The sequence below is a fragment of the Cydia strobilella genome, chromosome 16 (assembly GCF_947568885.1).
Source record: "Cydia strobilella chromosome 16, ilCydStro3.1, whole genome shotgun sequence".
NCBI classification, from domain to species: domain Eukaryota; kingdom Metazoa; phylum Arthropoda; class Insecta; order Lepidoptera; family Tortricidae; genus Cydia; species Cydia strobilella.
Genome location: NC_086056.1, coordinates 2,120,576 through 2,140,390, shown reverse-complemented (window position 1 = coordinate 2,140,390; position 19,815 = coordinate 2,120,576). Strand labels below are relative to the sequence as shown.

The window sequence follows — 19,815 nt, the reverse complement described above, 5'->3', positions numbered from 1 at the left end:
TAAATATGTGTTAATTAAATCAAACTAAATAATACCTAGCAAAGTAAAACATCCGTAAAATTAGACGATTCTTACCGCAGCAGGAAACGAATCGGCGTTCAAAAGAAAGACTTAGCGTTAATTAAATTGGAAAATGTGAAACATGAAAAGGGCTGCTTTAAAGTATCTGATTGCTCAAACAAACCTAGTGTTGGTCAGGTCTCGAGTCTACAACTCTACATTACATACAGTAGTGTGCAATATAATAGCAGTTTATTTATACTAGAGTAAATTGAGTTACCGAAATCGCCAAAAGAATTGCGCAACTGAAGTGGGAATGGGCCGGCCATATCTGTCACAGGGATGACGACCGATGGGGCCAGCGAGTACTATTCTGGAGCCCTGGAAGTGACGGAAAACCACCAGCCAGATGGTCGGACGACATAAGAAACGGCAGGTCCGACCTGGTACCTATAGAACCGCCGCATTCAGAACAATATGGAAATCCATGAAAGAGGCATATGTTCAGTGGACGTTAATATGCTGAGAAGAAGAAGAAGAAATTGTGTTAGTAATTATTAGGCTAATTTCACGGTTTCAATAAAAATACGTTTTTTTCGAAGATCACGAAGCATAGGATTCACCTACCCCTAACAGCATTTATAGCGTCGCTGACGTCATAATGACGCCATAATTACGTCATTATTATCGTCACTGCTACCTGGGATGCTTTGTAAGCGTTTGAAATACGGCTCACGGTCCGCTTTACACACAGTCGGCTGAGCATCTTTAGTCGGAAAAACTGAGGTACAGTCTGAAAATTACGTTGGAAAATCAGGAAAATAAGTCTAAAGTGTGACGCGTATTCTAAAGAATTTATGATGTTACTGAACATAGACGGTTTTGGACAGAGTAGCATGGCGGTCTTTGGTGTCGGAGGCCAAGATCCACTTCGGGTCTTCGCGCCATAGCAGTAAGTAAGTAAGTAATACTGAATATAAAATGAAAGTGTATTTGTATCCTAATAGTAATTGAATCGTACGGCATGCATGATTAGGCAATCAGAGTACAGCTTTGAGGTTGTTAAGCCAGTGGAAACTACGTCGGGTGTCAGGGTATCCAGAAGGGCTAAGATGGCCGGCTCTTTATCATTTGTCACCATTTTTATCGCCTGTCACCATGCCTGTCACGTTCTAACAAGTATGTAAGTGAGAAAGTGACGCATGACATGACAACTGATAAAAACGCGACCATGATACCGCTGCAGGTTCTCAGCTGGGCCAGCTGGGTGAATATGTAATTCACGTACGATTGACGCTGTAGCCAGGGCGGGGAGTTCAAATGTTTTTCTGCCTAGTTCCGTTAAAATTAGGAAATGACCGAACGGGACGGTCTTATGTAACTTTCGGTAGGTGTAGCATGGAATATTGTTGGTCCTTGTCATAGTCTTACTTTTCATTTCTGCCTACTTCAAAGAGTCCTAAGTGCCACGACAAAGCGGTGAAACGGTGAAAACTAAAGTGAGCAGATTGGTCATAAAAGTTTACCTTCACGAAAACAAAAGAGTGTTAAGTGCTTTGCCGCACGTCTTGTCCATATAGCGGGAATAACTAGTTATGATACTTTGAGTTTCTGGGATCAACACGTTATTACTTTGAAATTAATGTTTCTTTACACAAATCTTTTATTCTTTAATCAATAGTAAAAAAGTTGGAATACTAGTAAAACATAGAAATTAAAATTTAGAAGAGTAAGTGGGATCAAGATTGTTTAGTCCAAGTAGGTACGTAAGCAGCGGGAGTTAATTGTTTTAATGCCCTATTGTAAAAGAGCCATTAGAGCCATATCTACTTATAAGCACCAGCGGGCTGAGCACGGCCGCATTTTTATCGCCTGTCACCATGCCTGTCACGGTCTAACAAGTATGTAAGTGCGAAAGTGACAGGCATAATGACAGGTGATAGACATGCAACCATGCTGACACCGCAGGTCAGTAAAAATAAATGAAAGACATGACAAATCTCCCTAAGACGGGACAGCATTCATTCGTCTCCGGAATCTAGGGCACTCTCCAGGCAAACAGTTACGTAAAATAAGAACTGCCAGTTTCAGCGGTCAAGCGTGAGTCGGAGGGAGTTTTTTAAATTATTTATTTATTTAAGGACTTTTAATTTTAAGATTACGCCAGTCTTATCATATCTTAAACTAAATTACAAGCATCTATGGCCTGACATTATACTAATATAATTATATTGTACACAAATACCTATAGTTATTTGTTATACAAGGGTGCAAAGTTGTATTTTACCCGCGAGTGTGAACTTGAAACATGAGCGTAGCGAGTGTTTCAACACACGAGAAGTAAAATACATTTGCACCCGTGTGTAATACAAAACTTTTCCCCTCACTATAGCGAGGAAAGTGCAGCATCCACAGGCGTTAGATCATCTTCATCACTGGAATCACTAATTTTTTTACGATATTATAACAGAAAACACTAGAAATTCTGATTTTTACGTGAGTCGGTGAGAAGAACAGTAAAAATTTTGTTGACAATGTTGACATTTCTGTTCTGACGTATGAAATGTCAACGATGCGTTTTGAAATTGCATCGACTCAACTTGTGCGTTCAGAATTATATTTAACATCATTACAAAAAATCTAACGTTTCTTATGGAATTTGAAGGTTTATGACTTAAAATTATTAAATAAAGCTAAATTTGGTATTTTTTATTAGATTCTCAAACCATTTATTTAATGATAATTAATATCGAACGAACCATTATCATGAGCGTTTTACGTTTTGTTATCTGTCAAGCTACTTAAACACGCTCCATCCAAGGTCAAATTACTTTCCCCACTAGTGGATAAAATGCGTTTTTCCCCGCTTGTTTTAAAGGATAATAGACGGCTTTCCGAGCTAGTGAGGGGAAAAATAAATTATGTCTCCTCTGCCTTCTGAGCTTAGTGCTTCTATGCCAAGTTTGTTGCGATATAATTATGCGCTTGCAATAGAGATAGCAACAGGCGGGTCAGTGTACGAAAATCCTTGTGGTAAGCGTCTTTACTTTAGTTAGTGACTAAGCTTCGATTATCCTAATGATTCTGGTTCGAAAAAAAAAAATTAAAATTGCGAATTAATTTATTAAAAGCAACGACTTTCTGTCTGGATAGTCACATGTTTCTAAACTCAGTATCCCCTATTCGGCCTGATACCAGCATCACTCCGACAGGCGTCGGGCCTAGCTGAGTTTCTTGCTGGAGTCTTCTCGGCTAGGCTAGGTTGTAGCGAACAAGCGACAAAACACCCATTAGCTCGATTCCCTTTACGCCCTCAGATCAGGTTGAGACCGCTCAACCGGTCTGCGCTGGAGCGAAAACTCTTTACGAGTATTCCAGCGTAGCAAAACCGTCTCGTGTGATGCGGAAGGGTCCTGGATTTTCCCCAGGCTACCGCACACAGTCCTACCGCTCTAATTGCCCTAGTGCAATAGAGCCCAAGTCAGGTTCAAAAAATAAAGGCTGAAATGATACCATTGAAAACGACAAACGTATTTCGCTCTTGGCAACATATCAACAATTTCAAGCTCCAGCTGCGGAACCCTCAAAAAAAATCGGAAAAATAAATCTAAAACGGTCGCTATCCGTCATGGAGTAGGCTAAGGATTAATATTCGATTTCTGTTCTAACCGTAAGTTGACGATCTTTTAGTGAAAGCCTTTGTTTTATCCCTTTTTGTTTGTACTGTGCCTTTTTCTCTAAGAAATAAATGTATCTAATCTAATCTAATCTGTCCGTCTGTCTGTCTGTCCGTCTATCTGTCACCAGGCTGTATCTCATGAACCGTGATAGCTAGACAGTTGAAATTTTCACAGATGATATTTCTGTTTGCCGCTATAACAACAAATACTAAAAAGTACGGAACACTCGGTGGGCTAGTCGGACTCGCACTTGTCCGGTTTTTATATCAATGTTGCAAATAAGATTTGAAAATGTATCTAATAATAAGTAATAATAACGATTCACCTCTTAGATTCGTTATCTACGTATTGGCTGTTTGTAAGAAATAAGTTGTTAGAAATATCTTCCATAATTTCAGTATGAAAATGAGGATTAATTTGTATGGAGAAGCTGTCACGTGACGTCGTCCCCTTTCCTCTTGAAACGCAAAGGATTTGTGGCGTCTCCTCTAGCTGCCACTGTCGTCATCTAACAGATGGCGTTAGGGAGCTAGAACGCAATTAGCTAGAAACCTACATCGCGGTTACGGAGTTTCAAATGTCACTTAGGTACTATAATATACTCCTTCTGACTACCTCTCAGTGGACTTCGGTCCCCAGGCATAACACCCGACAGGAGCGGCGAGTCCCACACACCCTCCCATCAATGAACTTCCCACTTCAAAAAAAAAAGGCATAACACCCGCCTGGAGAGAGTACTCTCTATTGTCCTCTCTCTACTTACCAGATTAAAAAGATATAATCTTGAAAATATGAACTAAAAACATTGGCTTGACTGCAAACCGCACTTAGGTAGCTCCATATTTTAGCCTAGTGTTCTCGAGTATGCCCGGAACGTTCCAGGATAACTGGCTTGGCTAAGTGTGGAATTTAATACAGTTAGCGTCCTGCTTCAGCTAGAGAGGAAAAAGAAATATCTAATTTTAAGTCTTAACTTAGGCTGTCATAGAATTGGGAAACGCTAATGATTATAAATCAACAAGATTTATTTTGATAAAGTTATTTCTGGAAAAATAAACATTTTCACCTCAGCAGCTCGAACAAGCATACTTTCGTCTAAGTGCGACTTTCCTCACTCTAGAGAGTGAAACAAAGTAGCTTTTTTTATATATTGTTCTGTGTAATTCGAATTTAATTTTAACCTTTAATATGTTCTCACTACTGAGGTGAAAAATTATGTGTGCAACACGAGAGCAAAGTTATTTTACATCTCGTGTTTTTGAGTCCCTCTCTACGTTCAAGATTCTAACTTAGAATCACTTGCTTCGCTCGTCTCTAAGAACAAATTAAATTATTTTCTATGAAAATATTTTTATTTGTTTGTTTGTTGCTTCGCTCGTGATTCAATTATAGAATCTTTCGCTTTCTCGGGACTCAAAATAAACCCTCGCAAGAAAAACCAACTTTCCTCTCTTGTTGCACAAAAAAATAGTAAATATAGACATTTTATAGTAATGATCAGGAGCAAAGTAGGATGAATTTGGTCAAAAACTACGAGTATTTGTATTTTACAAAATGGCGGAGCCATGAGGGTTTTCAGCTCATAGAGCTAGTTGATTAATAGAGGCATTTTGTGACTCCTAGTCATCTCATTATTCAATGGTTACAAACTTCTGTTTAAAAGAGATGATGATAGAACTGAGCTTGCATCTTAAGCGCCTTTACTTCCAGGGCCTCACGGGGCGATACCGCAATCTAACTTAAGGAATATGCTAACTTTTCCTTTCTAATTTACCTTTAGACTTTTATTAAGTCTTCGATCGGTTCGATACGAGCTGATATAGACTAAAGCTAAAGCAAAATATTAAAGCGTTTCTGTGCATTTTATTAGTGCCAATTTTGAGGAATATTATCTTCACAGCGAATTTTCATTACCTACTCTTTAGCCCTTCTTGGGCCCTTTAGTTTGACTACGATTTCGTATGTATTTCTCTCAGTTACTTAAAAGTTAGCTGGAAGAGATCCCTTAAGGGGATAAGTTCGCCGTACACATTTACTGTATTCTCTCTGTGTTATGTACTTGTTTTGTGCAATAAAGTGTTTACTACTACTACTACTACTACTTATTAAGATAGAATAGGACCAAGATTAATGACGAAATCTTCATAAGGGAACTATAGTTCTTATGACTCTTTCTAGTTCTTACTCTAAAGTTTTTTCAAAGTAAGGGTAGGGTAAGGTAGCCTAGAGGTCTAGGGCGTTGTAAGCTGAAGGCGCTGGTTCGAATCCGGCCTCCGCCACTAGAAGGCTTGATCACCTTTTCTTTAGTATATATCATTTATTTCCGTTTATTAATAAGTTCGTTAAACAGAAAATACCGCTGGTAGTATGCTTGCAGTGTACCTAGTGCACTGTTAACGTCAAATATACGTTTATATTTTTCTCCTTAATACAAAGAAGTAAGGTGAAAGGTCGGCTACTTAAACAACCCAGAATTCTACATATCTGGGGCTCTCGAAGTTTAATCAATGCACAACTATCTAAAGATACTGGAGTGTAGCTTGTCGGTTCTGAAACTTTGTACCTATTTCAGCGCTGAGAACGTTTGAATAGACAAGAGATTTCTATAAAAGGATAGTGAAAGATAGCGGGTAAAGTTAGCATTTTTTCACATTTCGGCCTATCTCTGATTTTCACCGATTTAACAAAAGGAATGAGAATTTACACTTAAATCAGTACATCGAATAGGATTGCGTCCATCTCTGGGTCGAGTTTAGTATTCCCTCTACCCTGATCAGACAACCTTTCTTATCTTTAACGCGACCACTGAATAAGTTAAAAGAGCATTGGTACAGAATAGCTACCCACTACGCCCTGAATAGAATAAAAATATTTCCGTAATATAGTGAGTCTGCAGCGACAGAATATAACAAGAAAAGAAACAGACTCTTTGCTATCGATGTGCCAGCCTTCAGAAGTGTACACTTATATTATATTGTGTAACCATAAGAAAGAATATCAAATACATACATACTTTGCCGTCATTGTGTAAAAATCGGTAGGCGAAAGAAATTGTAAAGTAACATAGTCTGACAAGCTAACTTTCTCAATAGAAAAGACAAATTTGCAAATGTAGGCGCGAAGGATCGATCTTCCGTACAAATTTTGTATTTCGCGCCTTTTTCTACGGACAAAATTTGGTTGCCAGAGTATAATACTCGTAAATACAAACAAAGTATATAACAGCATGAAGAGCACGATGGGAAAGTAAATTAATCCCCAACTGAAGCGAGGGCGCTAACATGCGAGTGTTAACTAATTTTGAAACTTCGTGTTTGTCACAAAGGGCGGAGTTCGGGCTTAGTGCAATTTTTCGAAAGTTACAGTAAACAAGTTGTGATACTGACATATTCGTATTACACTTTATTTTAAGCCAAGGATAGCTCGAATTCACAAGTCGCTATAAGCGGCCTACTAGCCGAGTCGGTACTCGGTAGTGGCAGGCTACGTGAAGTGAAATTGCTGATGAAAATCATATAATTGCAGGACTGCTCTGTGACTCCATTTTCGGTGTTGAAGATTCATCGTCATTAACTTATTCCCTTGAGTTATTCTCTTGTCGGTGGAGTATCTTCCAGCTTTCCCTATCCTGCGTCAGCTCTTTGACTTTTTAATAAGACACGACCCCTACTTTTTCTTTCACTTGATCTAAAAAGCTGCGTCTGGGTTTTCCTCTACCCCGCTTGCTTCCTATCCGCCCCTCCAGGATAGTTTTAAAGAAGTAGTCGTGTCGTATTAAGTGTCCAATCATTTTCCCGCGTCTATTTGCAATAGTGTTCCGAATTGAAGATTATGACTAAAAATGTTTTTGTTTGTTGCAGATACAACTCGAAGCTTACTACGTTGGCGCTGCCTTCAGTGATCTTTGAGCCCAAGTTCCGAGGGTCCATCAGGAACCTGGTGTACTCCGATGTGGTGGGGCAGCCGCCGCGGCGCCAGGAATTAAGGCACTCCAGGGATTTGAAGGTGAGTCTAGATGGTAGCAGATACAGGAGGGTGTTGGTAGCGACTCGAGTCTATTGAGTTGAGTCTAAATTTGAAGCTCTTCCATTACTCGTACATATATACTTGCTTAGACACACAGCAGTGTGTTCCGATAAGTTCGAGAAAAAAAGCCGCGCGACAGTGCAGTGTATATGTAGATATTGTATACGAGAAAAGTTCTCATGTACTTTCGCCGAAACGTACCAATACTCTATTTTACTTTTATACCGCTCTCCCACTGTTATATCGGCAGGAATTAGATCCGGATCCGCACGAGTGGACGAGTACAAGTCAATCTCTGGAGAATGAGATTTTATTATTATTGGATTTATTGCTAACGCGCACTATGCATGGAAATTGCTTTACTTGCTTGAAGATATCTATGTGTGAATGTATTAATATGAAGTGTTTGCATATAATATAATAGTGTAAGACATCTGATACAGTTCTATATCATAGAATTATAGAGGTTGACTGAGTCAACTTGACTCGATGATTAGGTTTTCTGTTTACTATACATAAGCGATGATGGTGACTAATAACTAGCTTAAATCTGCCTGTAGACGACGCAATAAATTGGACCTGAAATGAATAACCTGAAACATCAAACTTAGTAATTAATATACATTCTAGTTTAATATTATAAAAATGTAGGTACTTACATTACTTACCATTGTTGTCTTCTATGTGTGAATAAAGTGTGCGCGAGAGCATGCATATGTGTGCAACGAGCCTCGGCTATCGACCAATCATGAGTCAGTTCCCTATACGCCGCCGAGCGATACACGCATGTCCAGGATGCGCTCTAACACTTAGCTCAAAAAGTATCCCTAGTGTCCTTATTTAGCTCCTCTCCACCTGTGGCTGCAATCGTCGGCTACACTGCCCTTGTTTAATTAATTTGTGGTGGTGACCATGCCACAATCCACAATACTTAGGTATATTATAGGTGTAGCTTGTATAATTTTGTTTAGTTAGTTGTTACTGGTATCTTCTCTATCTACATAACTATGCAAACTACTTCATTTAAATGCATGTGAAATTATTAAACGCCCGAATCTTGAAGAACATCGCATTTCGCAGTGGATTCATCATCATCCTCGCATTATTTCGGCATTTTTAGCCACGGCTCATGGGAGCCTGGGGTCCGCTTGACAACTAATCCCAAGAATTGACGTAGACACTAGTTTTTACGAAAGCGACTGCCATCTGACCTTCCAGCCCAGAGGGAAAATTATGCCTTAATAGGATTAGTCCGGTTTCCTCACGATGTCTTCCTTCACCGAAAAGCGACTGGTAAATTTCAAATGATATTTCGTACATAATAAGTTCCGAGAAACTCATTGGTACGAGCCGGGGTTTGAACACTTTGAACCCGCGACCTACGGATATGAAACGCATTTCGCAGTGGATTATAAAATAATAAGTTTTGCGGTTGTGCCTTTACTACTGTACATTTAATATTGAAATAACAAAACTTCCGTGAGACACATACATATTAAACATATTAAAAACGGGTCACTCACGTATTTTAAGTCGAAAACGCTCGACATGTTTCACTCCGTACCGAGGAGCGTCATCACGAGCTTGCGTCGACGGTGACGGACCGGCGCAGACTCGAGCGTTTTCGACTTAAAATACGTGAGTGACCCGTTTTTAATATGTTAAATATTGAAATAACTCAAATAAATTTATAATATAACGTCAATTAGCAGCAAAATAACGCCTTAAGCCAGGGGTGTTCAACCATATTTAGTTTACATTTAGCTACACTTGCATTGAAGTGAAAATAGTTTAATTTGAACCCGACTTTATTACGCGAAGCGTATTCAGAACTTTCAGAAGTCATGTTGCCTACTGATTTAACAAATTTAGTAATCGAAGTAAGCCTACCTGGCTCTTAGTCTTCTAAGCGAAATCAACCTTTTCTATAAGATTTCATAACTAATTAATTACACAACTAAGTAATTATTATGACTAGGAGATTGAGTATGTATTTTAGATTTAAAATACTATTACAGCTGTGATCTTCACATCATCTAAACGATGAAGACTTCTTGTTCTCAGGTCAACATTTTTGTAGTAATTTAAAAGAATATTCACCAGCGCGCTTCCTTTGTGCTTTGGTTTTTCTAGGTCTTTCTTTTTGATTGGATCTTTCCTGGATTGTCCTTTTTTACAGGACCTTATTTTTAACTTAATTCCTACAATATACATCTAAATTTCTACTCCCGCCTAATTGGTCCCAAAGGCTTGACATCAGCGAGGCATGTTCAAAACGGCACACAATACCGAACTCGCTGAGCATTAAATTCAAAAATTCCTCTCATTTTCAGCGTTTTTCAAAACGTCTCATTTCAGCACATTCCGTAACTCGCGCACGTAGCAGCAATAAAGGAACATCGTAAAATGGGTCGTGAAGGTTTAACAATACAGTTCATACTTCAATGTTCAGTGGAGGCTGGTACAAGTGACGGGATTTGGAAGTTTTGAGAGGGAAGTGTTTGAAGGGTGTCCAGTGGACAAAGTTAGTAAGAAGTTAGTTGAATTTCTGTCACAATTTTTCCAACAATATCAAGAATTTGATCGGTGGTTGTGTGGGATTGATACTATTTAGTACTACTTACCTATTTCGTATTGTGTCAATTTTGGTCAACTTGCATTGACATTTTTAGCTGCGTGTTTGTTTTAATAATAATTTTAATAACAAAACTTCCGTGAGACACAGACATATTAAACATATTTATAACGGGTCACTCACGTATGTTAAGTTGAAAAATGCTCGACATGTTTCACTCCGTACCGAGTAGCGTCATCAGGAGCTTGCGTTATCTGTATAAAATTGCCGAAACATTGATCTAAGAAGAAAAAATGCAAATTTACTGTTATTTGAACAACGTTTCTTGAGGGGAGCATTTTGGCCAGGCGCCAAAAGGCAGGCGTTTCGATTCATCAGTGCCTGACTGTGATGTTCAATTCGAAAGTTCGTTAACAAAAGGCTTATTGAACTTCAGTAAACAAAACTGCATTTTTACTCACATTATTATTGTCCTAGATTTTTTACGTCCATGTTTTAAATTCCTTCGCGCTGGCACAATCTACGGCAAGATCTAAATAGAGGAAATGGTTGCACTTAAGGTGAAATTTTTCAAGTTTCTGTTTCGAATGGTTGCTAACGGCTTAATAGGTTTTGACAAGGCTTTTTAACTATAATTTGAAACCCTTTTTACATATATCTTGTGGATTCCCTAACTGAAATTTGGCTTCAGATGTCAGGTCCAAAGAGTTATAATTATTACTTAAACTAAAAATTAAAATAACCCCCTACGCTATAATATCTATCTGTTTTCTATACAGTTTCCATTGTTTAGAAAACAGATACTTCTGACTGACTGACTTCTGTAACACAGGTTTTTACCTAGCTCAGAAGTCAGGGACTTCAACACCTATTTTGTACTTGCTTTTGTCAAAAAATTTTTTATCTAAAAAACATTTTATGACAAAAGTGCCTTACATCATTTTAGAAAAGAAATGGGCTATAACCGCAAAAATCGAAGTTCGCAAATTGCGGGCATTTTTCTCTGTCACTAATTACGCCTTCATAAAACAGAAAGATCCTCGCAATTTGCGAATTTCGGTTTTTGCGGAATCCCCACTGAGACTCTTCAAACTGCTGGATCGATTTCTATCAAACATATAGCTAACTAAGAACTAACGCAAGAAAATTCACGTAAAAAAACCGCATCGATATCGGTGTATCCGTTGGAGAGCTACGATGCCACAGACAGACACACAGACAGACATTGGCGTCAAATATATGACACCCATCTTTAAGGTATAATGAATTATGTCGTTTTCAAGCAAAGGGTACCACATTGTCGCTTGCTATAAGGACGCTCTGACAGGCTTTTTGTATAAAGATACGAGCAACTTTCGTCCTTATGGTAAGCGACAATGTGGTACCTTTTGATTGAAAACGTCACAATTAATGAATGACGTTAAAAGATTTGATTAATTTTATTTATTTGCACGATCATCTTATATTATTGTTACTCAACAATCCGCTGAAAACGTATCTCTCAGGCGTTTCTCGAATGATATCGTTAGTTCGAAGCTCAGCGTAAATCATTATAAGGAGGGTGCGGAGTCAAGTGGAGATTGCTCCGTATCATCCTCTAAATAAGGTCTTTATTGCCCCGTACGTGTCGTGTTTATGTCCGGAACTTGGAGAGATTACAGGAATTTAATGGAATATATGTAAATAAAGGGTCGGGTTCACGAAGTTTTGTCTAGGCTTATTGAAAACTATGAGGGTGTCTTGTACTTAGCGCTATTTCAATTCGTCAGACGTAAATGGAGTTCGATTGGCTATAAACAATAGACCTAAATATCGTTATAGTGCCGCTCTTCGGATCCTGCCTTTTCGCCGAAAATTGTATTGCCGAATTTCACTTGCCGACCAACTTTTCGCATAAGTTTCATTTGGCCGAATAACTTTTACCAAATAAATATTTCGCAACCATTTCATTTCCCAAACCCATAGTTGGGAAATGAAAATGACGTACTAGGTTGGGTTAGGTTAGGTTGGATTACATAGGCCTCGCAGAGAAGGCGCGCGTGGCGTGCCCACGCGCCTTCTGAGGAGGCAGGGCTAGAAGTTACTCCCTAGCCCCCCCCCCCCCCCCTTCCCCCCGCCAGAGAAGGGCCCGCTGCATGTGGTAGTGGTGGGCGGCGCAGGCGTGGTCACGGTTGCGTACTTAGCAGCGCAGGCATACCGTTGGTTTTTTAGTGGGTAGTGGCGCCTTTTGCCGAGTCCCACATAACCCGCACTTTCTCCCCCGAGGGTGTGGGTATGCATAAAGCATTTTTCCAACGAAAAAAAAAAAAAGGTTAGGTTGGATTATGTAAAGTTGGGAAATGATTACTTGGGTTTTAAATTTTTCGGAAAGATAGTTTGGGATATGAAAAGTAGCAAAAAAATATTCGGTAATGCATCAGTAACCCGCTACTCTTAGGAATCATTGGCCCAAATTTTAAACATGATGAGACACGCATTCTACCAATATTTCTTTTTTAGTTTTTTCCTTGAATGATTAGTAATTGTCGTACTTTAGACGGGGACGGCTGCTTCTTCATACAAACGTAGTCGCCATTTTCCTGTCTGGATATTGACATTATGGAAAATATTTTCACATAATTTGATGTATATTATCATAGCTATGCCCTACATCATCTTCCTCGCGTTATCCCGGCATTTTGCCACGGCTCATGGGAGCCTGGGGTCCGCTTGACAACTAATCCTAAGAATTGACGTAGGCACTAGTTTTTACGAAAGCGACTGCCATCTGACCTTCCAACCCAAAAGGGGAACTAGGCCTTGTTAGGATTAGTCCGGTTTCCTCACGATGTTTTCCTTTACCGAAAAGCGACTGGTAAATTTCAAATGATATTTCGCACATAAGTTCCGAAAAACTCATTGGTACGAGCCGGGGTTTGAACCCGCGACCTTCGGATTGAAAGTCGCACGCTCTTACCGCTAGGCCACCAGCGACTATAGCTAATGCCCTACGCTTGACTTTTTTCGACTTTTTGATTATTGTAAAAATTAGGAGCGAAAAACCAATTTCATACACATTTTTAAATGCAGTGCTCCTTACTCTTACAATAATTAAAAATTCGAAAAATCTAACGTAGGGACATGGCTGTAGTTGATATACAACAAATTGTATCAAAATATTTTCAGTAATGTTAATATCCAGAGAGGAAAATGAGGACTACGCTTGTATGAAAAACGATTTCGCAAGGGTCCTCCACTTTCGTCTTAATTGTGCTCATAATGATCGTTCCTGGAATGGAATAATAAAAATGTTTAGACTTGGCTGTCGTCCAAATCCATAAAGTTTAATTAGAAATTTCTGTATTTTTTACATTTCTTACAACAAAAAGTAGAGCACGCGATTGAAGTTGGCCTTGAAGCTCAACCAACATTGTATTATCCTTTAGCTGCCCAAGCAGCTTTGCCTGCAGTAGGGATCAGAATCGGTTTTTCGCAAAAACTTCGGTATAACCATATATTTTATTCCATAGGACTCAGTTGTGTTTTAGGTAACGACTTCGTATTATTAGATTGCCCAATTAGAAATGAAATAATTAACAAACCACGAAATAATGCCGGTTTCGTTCCCATACAAAAAATACCGGTATCCGATCCCTGGGGTTTACTAATGTATTGCCAAAAATAGTTTCCCAAAGTATTGCTTCCCAAACTATTTTACGCAAATTATCATTTGGCAAAATTTCATTTCGCAAATTTTCATAATGCAACCTAACCTAACCCAACCTAGTACGTCATTTTCATTTCGCAAGTATGGGGTTGGGAAATGAAATGGTTGCGAAGTAAAAAACTTGCTAAAATTTCATTTGGGAAATGAAACTGATGCCATAAGTTTGTTGGGAAGTGAAATTTGGCGAAAAATATTTTGGCTAAACGGCGGTATCCCGATCCCTGGCCCACAAATCAAAGTTGCAAAATAAAGAAACAACAACAAATTTAGGAGGAATTTTAGTGTTCTGGGGTCTCTTTATCTTACCTTGATCATAAAAATATTCAAGAGAATGGAGTGAGGGAGCAGTTAAGACATTGTAATTTCAGTATTTCGTTACTATTATACATAAGTTTCTATCTTAAAGTAAGCAAGGTAAAATTTATCAGAGGTTATTTCGCTAAATCATTATTTAAAGCTAACATGGATTTGTATCCAGGTTTAAAAACTAGGTAAATTTCAAACAATGTTTCAAAGTAAAAGGTCGTAAGTGCCGTTTTTAAGCAATCATACTAAATCCCTTTCAGCACTAGAATGTTGGTTTCAGTACTTTCAGCACGTATTGCAAGGAAACTGAAATTTCTTTCATGCCGTGGTGGTAGTTTATTATTTAAATTTGGTTTTTAAAAGACCTTAGAATTGAAATTACGACTTCGTTAACATTTTAACTGACAATAATACGCTGAAACTGATATTGAACTTTATTATTAAATTGTAATAGGTTTGAAATAAAACTATGAAAACGGATTATATCGCGTATATTGAATTTATAATACATCCCGACGTTTCGAACCCTTTATAGCTTCGAAACATCGGGATGTATTATAAATTCAATATACGCGATATAATCCGTTTTCATAGTTTTATTTCATGAGTAACTATCGCGGTAACCGAAGACAATATTATGTAATAGGTTTTATAAATAAGTAACATATCAGAAATGCCTACGCAATATGTTTTGACCTTGGTGCAAAAAAATAGTACTCCCTTTTTATCTTGTAGTTTATTATTATTCACTAACGGCGGGACGATTTGTGTAATAAGATTGTCCCAGGATGCCATCAATCCATCATCATCATCATCATTTTAGCCCTAAGTCGCCCACTGCTGAGCATAGGCCTCTCTTCGTGTACGCCACTTATCCCGGTCCTGGGCTAGTCTCATCCAAAAGTGCCCCGCGATTTTTCGAACGTCATCCACCCAACGGACGCCAGGCGCTTCTTTCATCCGATAGCGGCCACCAATTTGTAGAACCTATTAAAACATTTTTGTTAGTTTAAAAATAATTTTAATCGGTTAAGCCGTTTAGTAGATATAAGCAAAGTTAGCCGCAAAACGGCCTGTCGTATTATTATTTTTTCGGTGAAACTATACATTTCAGGAAAAAAGTCAAATGTTACAATTGTTGTGCATAGAGTGAAGATGTATATATTTTTTTTTCATAATTTTTTGTTGACCCGTTTAGAAGATATAAGCCCTAGAAAGTAACAGTTTTTGGCCAAATCTGCGCGAAGCGCCTTAACAGTTGGTCCACTGCCTGGCAAAATGTCCCGCCAAATTTAAGCTTGGTAATGACGTCACCCACATCTCGCACCTTGGTGCGGCGTCGGATCTCGACATTCCTCACTCGGTCTTGAAGCTTGATGCCGAGCATGGCGCGCTCCATGGCTCTCTGTGCTACTCGTATTTTATGCACAGCCTCCTTGGTGAGTGTCCATGTCTCGGCACCGTATGTCATGGTGGGCAGGACATATTGATTAATGACTTAAAGAGGCGAGTTTTCAGGCATTGTGAAACGTTATCAGATTTAAGTATTTCCGCTAGTTTGTTGAATGCTGCCTAACTCAGACGGTGCCATTTGGCAATAAATCCGCCATTTTCATATTGTATTTAGTGCAATATATAATAAATCCACCGATTATAACAAATTTCCATAATTTCACAGTCGTAACCACATCACATAAAAAAAATGATTATTCATGGGTGATTTTAACAGACTTGTTTTATTTTATAAAATTCATAAGCATAAAAGCACTTTATAGGCCAACTAGCTTTTGCCCGCGACTTCGTCTGCGTGGACTTAGTAACCGCAGCTAGAGTAAGAATAGCGCCTGGAGAAAATCTCATAGCAATCTAAATTTGAGCATATTGTGCACACAAATTAGCAGGCACTTCGTTAATTATCTCAATTCCACTCCGCTTTCTACTTTCTTAAGGAATGATTTTCGGGATAAAAACTATCCTATGTCCTTCTCAGGGACTCACCTATCTCTATGCCAAATTTCATCTAAATCGGTTCAGCGGTTTAAGCGTGAAGAGGGAACACACAGACAGACAGACAGACAGACAGACAGACAGACTCGCATTTATAATATTAGTATGGAGTATGGATTCGAAAGTATACTGAAATCAGAATAATAAACCGTTGTACATCTTGGTATCAACATGAGTCTGTCTCAAAATAAGCCTTCTTTAAAAAACTCAGCCAAGTTCTTCTTATTTAAAACTACCGTACAATGTGCTGTACCGTACTTATTTGCTCTAAAATTTGCTCCAAAATTCGAAATTTTAAAATTATGATATTGTAGTAGGTAGTTTTGAATGATTCACGGTTAGTTTCACTAGACTTAAATGGACCGGGATATGGACCGTGATTACCGTTTGTATTGTTCTCGAGCTCCCGATATTTCGACGCAGTTACATGCATCTTGTTCACGGGTGACTGAAGATAGCGGGTGGGTGTCAAATGTGTAGACCGCGCTCGATCTACCCTCATTCGTGCGCGTCAGTGGTAATATTTTTGACTTTAACTGATTTTAACACGAAGGCGCGTTCAGTCGGCCATTTCCCATTATCGAAGTGAGTTAATTTCAATCTAAAAGTGACTGAATGGAATTTGAATGACGGATATCCGGGCAGAACGAAAGAATGCAAATTTTACGTAGTGTTGCTACATGAAATAATATATTCTAATAATGGGGTTGATAGTATATTTAAGTAGGATAGTATAGCAGTGATGTGCTTATGTTTTAGTTAGTTTTAGTGTCTGTTTTTTTTTCTTTTATGTGCATACGTTTTTGTTAGATTTTAAGTTTTGACGTTTTTAGTCTATAAATATATTCTTAAACAGATAGTTTTCATTAATAAAAGTTGTTCAACACAATTACCCAGGGAGCAAAGTAGGCACATTTAACGGTAATCCGAATCGAGTTAGTCCCAACTCTAGCTGCTGCAGCTAATAACCGGTGTACCAACAATACCAGCAACATTTCCTTATCACGTCCGTAATTCCGGCTCAAAATGCACTATTCATATTTTATTACCGTTTTAATCTAGTCCTTTATAACCGCAGTAAAAGCGGTTGATGTTGTACGTAATAATAACGCTATTTTATAACACGCTGCCTATTTCCAACGTCAACGTAATAGTAGTAAAAATGTTTAAAACGTACTTACCCTAACAGAATGTATACGTCATTATGACGTCAGCGACGTCATTATGACGCCATAATTACGTCATTATAACGTCGCTGACGTCACTTTGCTACCTGGGCTAGGTTCTTTCATCTATTGCTTATAATTTCCGTTATGTGATTCAGTATACGTGTAGGTACTTTGTGACATGATTTCGTAGTTCCGTTTTTCGGCTCTTGTCACTCTCTTTCACGAAAATATACATTTATATCGCCATATTCTAAGTTCACTTCAAAGACTAGTAGGTACCTAAGTCCGTGGTCCTAAGTACTAGGCGAGGTAAAACTTTAAAAATCTGATCTTGATTTGATATCTCGCTCCTTCAAAAGCATGCATCACTTGGATGGCAGTAAACTGTGCGTTTCTCCAGAAACTTCCTGCCTTGCATATGCCAAACTGTGGAATATTTTTGAGTAAGTCCACTAAGATAAGATCCACTTCGGGTCGTCGCGCCACAGCAGTAAGTAAGTATGTAAGTTATACGAAGGTAGGACTTTTAATCTTCGAATGTTCACCCCTTCCGCTCATTAAAGTAATGCTGCCGTGTCAGACGTATCTCTGCTATCTCAAAAAACACAGTTTTGAGTAAATCGACTTTAAAGTTTTTAGTGAGCGTGAAAACTAATAAACTCATATATTTCGTGAGTTTATTGAGTTAAGTCATTTTTAATATGTGTTTTGTGTTTCAATAGACGTGAAGAATAATATTTCTTTACTTTTTTCTTGTAAAAGTACATAGTTTTTGAAATAAACGCATAAACATAGTTTGGCGTAACCACTGTTTCATACATTTGGTGGTTGCGCGTAACTATGTTAACTTAAAGTTAGATGAGTTCGTTGTATGAGCGCTCATAATATTTCGCGTGGCCACGGCTCGCGGGCTTATTGAGGTTTTCGTTTATCTAAAGTTAGAAGACTACATTGTATCAACTTCTAGTAAAACGTGTAACCAGGGCATGGGGAATATTGAGGTGGTCACGCGTAGTTCTTTTATCTTAAGTTGTAAGAGTTCGTTGTATTAGTGCTCCTAGTAAAACGCGTAACCAGACTACACAAGATAATCCATTTTATAATGTGCTAACTCACATTACAAACATGGAGCCCGATTTCCATCAGTCCTTACATCATTGGTTATAAAGTAGATCAATCGATTGGTGGAAAGAGCCTTATGTTTAATAGCGTATGCATGTATTGCATGTATGTATGTATGTATGTATGTATGTATGTATGTATGTATGTATGTGTGTGTTTGTTTGTACCTATATGTACTTTATTTAATATTTAATCCCAGTAAATGTAAAAGGCGGAATTAACGGCAGGTCAGTTACAAAAAAAAAATTACCGCAAAAAAAAAGGTTCTCAGTTTGACCCGTATGTTTGTCCGCGATTATCTCGCGTTTGGCTAAACCGATTTTGATGCGGTTTTCAGAAAAGTGTTTGTTACATTCTGGAGAAGGTTTTAGTATACATAGAGCTGAGCTGATGCTGAACCCTGGCTGTACCTAGTGGAACTCAGGTTTGGTGTAACATAGGCACACGCTGTTTTGGTCATCCAACACGTCTTAATGAGCACTTGGGGGAGCAGTACCCAAGATAAAGCTGATGCTGAACCCTGGCTGTACCTAGTGGAACTCAGGTTTGGTGCAACGTAGGCAAACGCTGTTTTGGTCATCCGACACGCCTTGATGAGCACTTGAGAGAGCAGTACCCGAGATAGAGCTGATGCTGAACCCCGGCTGTACCTAGTGGAACCAGGTTTTGGTCAGGTTTGGTGTAAATTTATTGTGGGTATTAGAAGATACCTAGTAAAAATATTAAGGTAAAATAAGGACGAAAATTGCTTGTATCTTTATACGAAAAACCTGTCAGAATGTCCTTATGATAAGCGACAATGTGGTACCTTTTGCTTGAAAATGACACAAATAAACAAATACACATGGCAAGGAGCGACGAGCCGCTCCTCCGCGCCCCGCGCCCCGCGCCCCGCCTCAGCGCGAGCCGCCTATCGCCGTACTACCTGCGTGTGGTTACGCGAAACTATGATAACTCGAGATAGTAGATATCCAGTTTGCCGTAAAAAAACTGCGAAGAGTTACGCATAATTATTCTAACTTGAGTTAGAAGAGATACGCATAACTCAATGTCCAAAAATTCGAAAACGTCTATCTTAAAACATGAAATATCTCAGTAACTAAAGACATCTTTTGAAATTTTGTTTAAGTATTATATAAAGCATAGTGTCTAGTTTCATTTTGCACTGGTTAGGCGTATCTCTGCTATCTAAAGATAGCAGAGATACGTCTGACACGGCAGCAG

At 38.6% G+C, this 19,815-nt stretch overlaps 1 protein-coding gene across 1 annotated transcript in view; it reads left to right on the top strand.

The window, feature by feature from the left end:
• Positions 1-19,815, top strand: part of LOC134748368 (neurexin 1) — a 211,810-nt gene that overhangs the window by 72,598 nt on the left and 119,397 nt on the right. Inside the window, exon 4 of the mRNA XM_063683153.1 lies at positions 7,541-7,685. Within this exon, the coding sequence (XP_063539223.1) occupies positions 7,541-7,685 (145 nt within the window). The remainder of the gene's footprint in view (positions 1-7,540; positions 7,686-19,815) is intronic.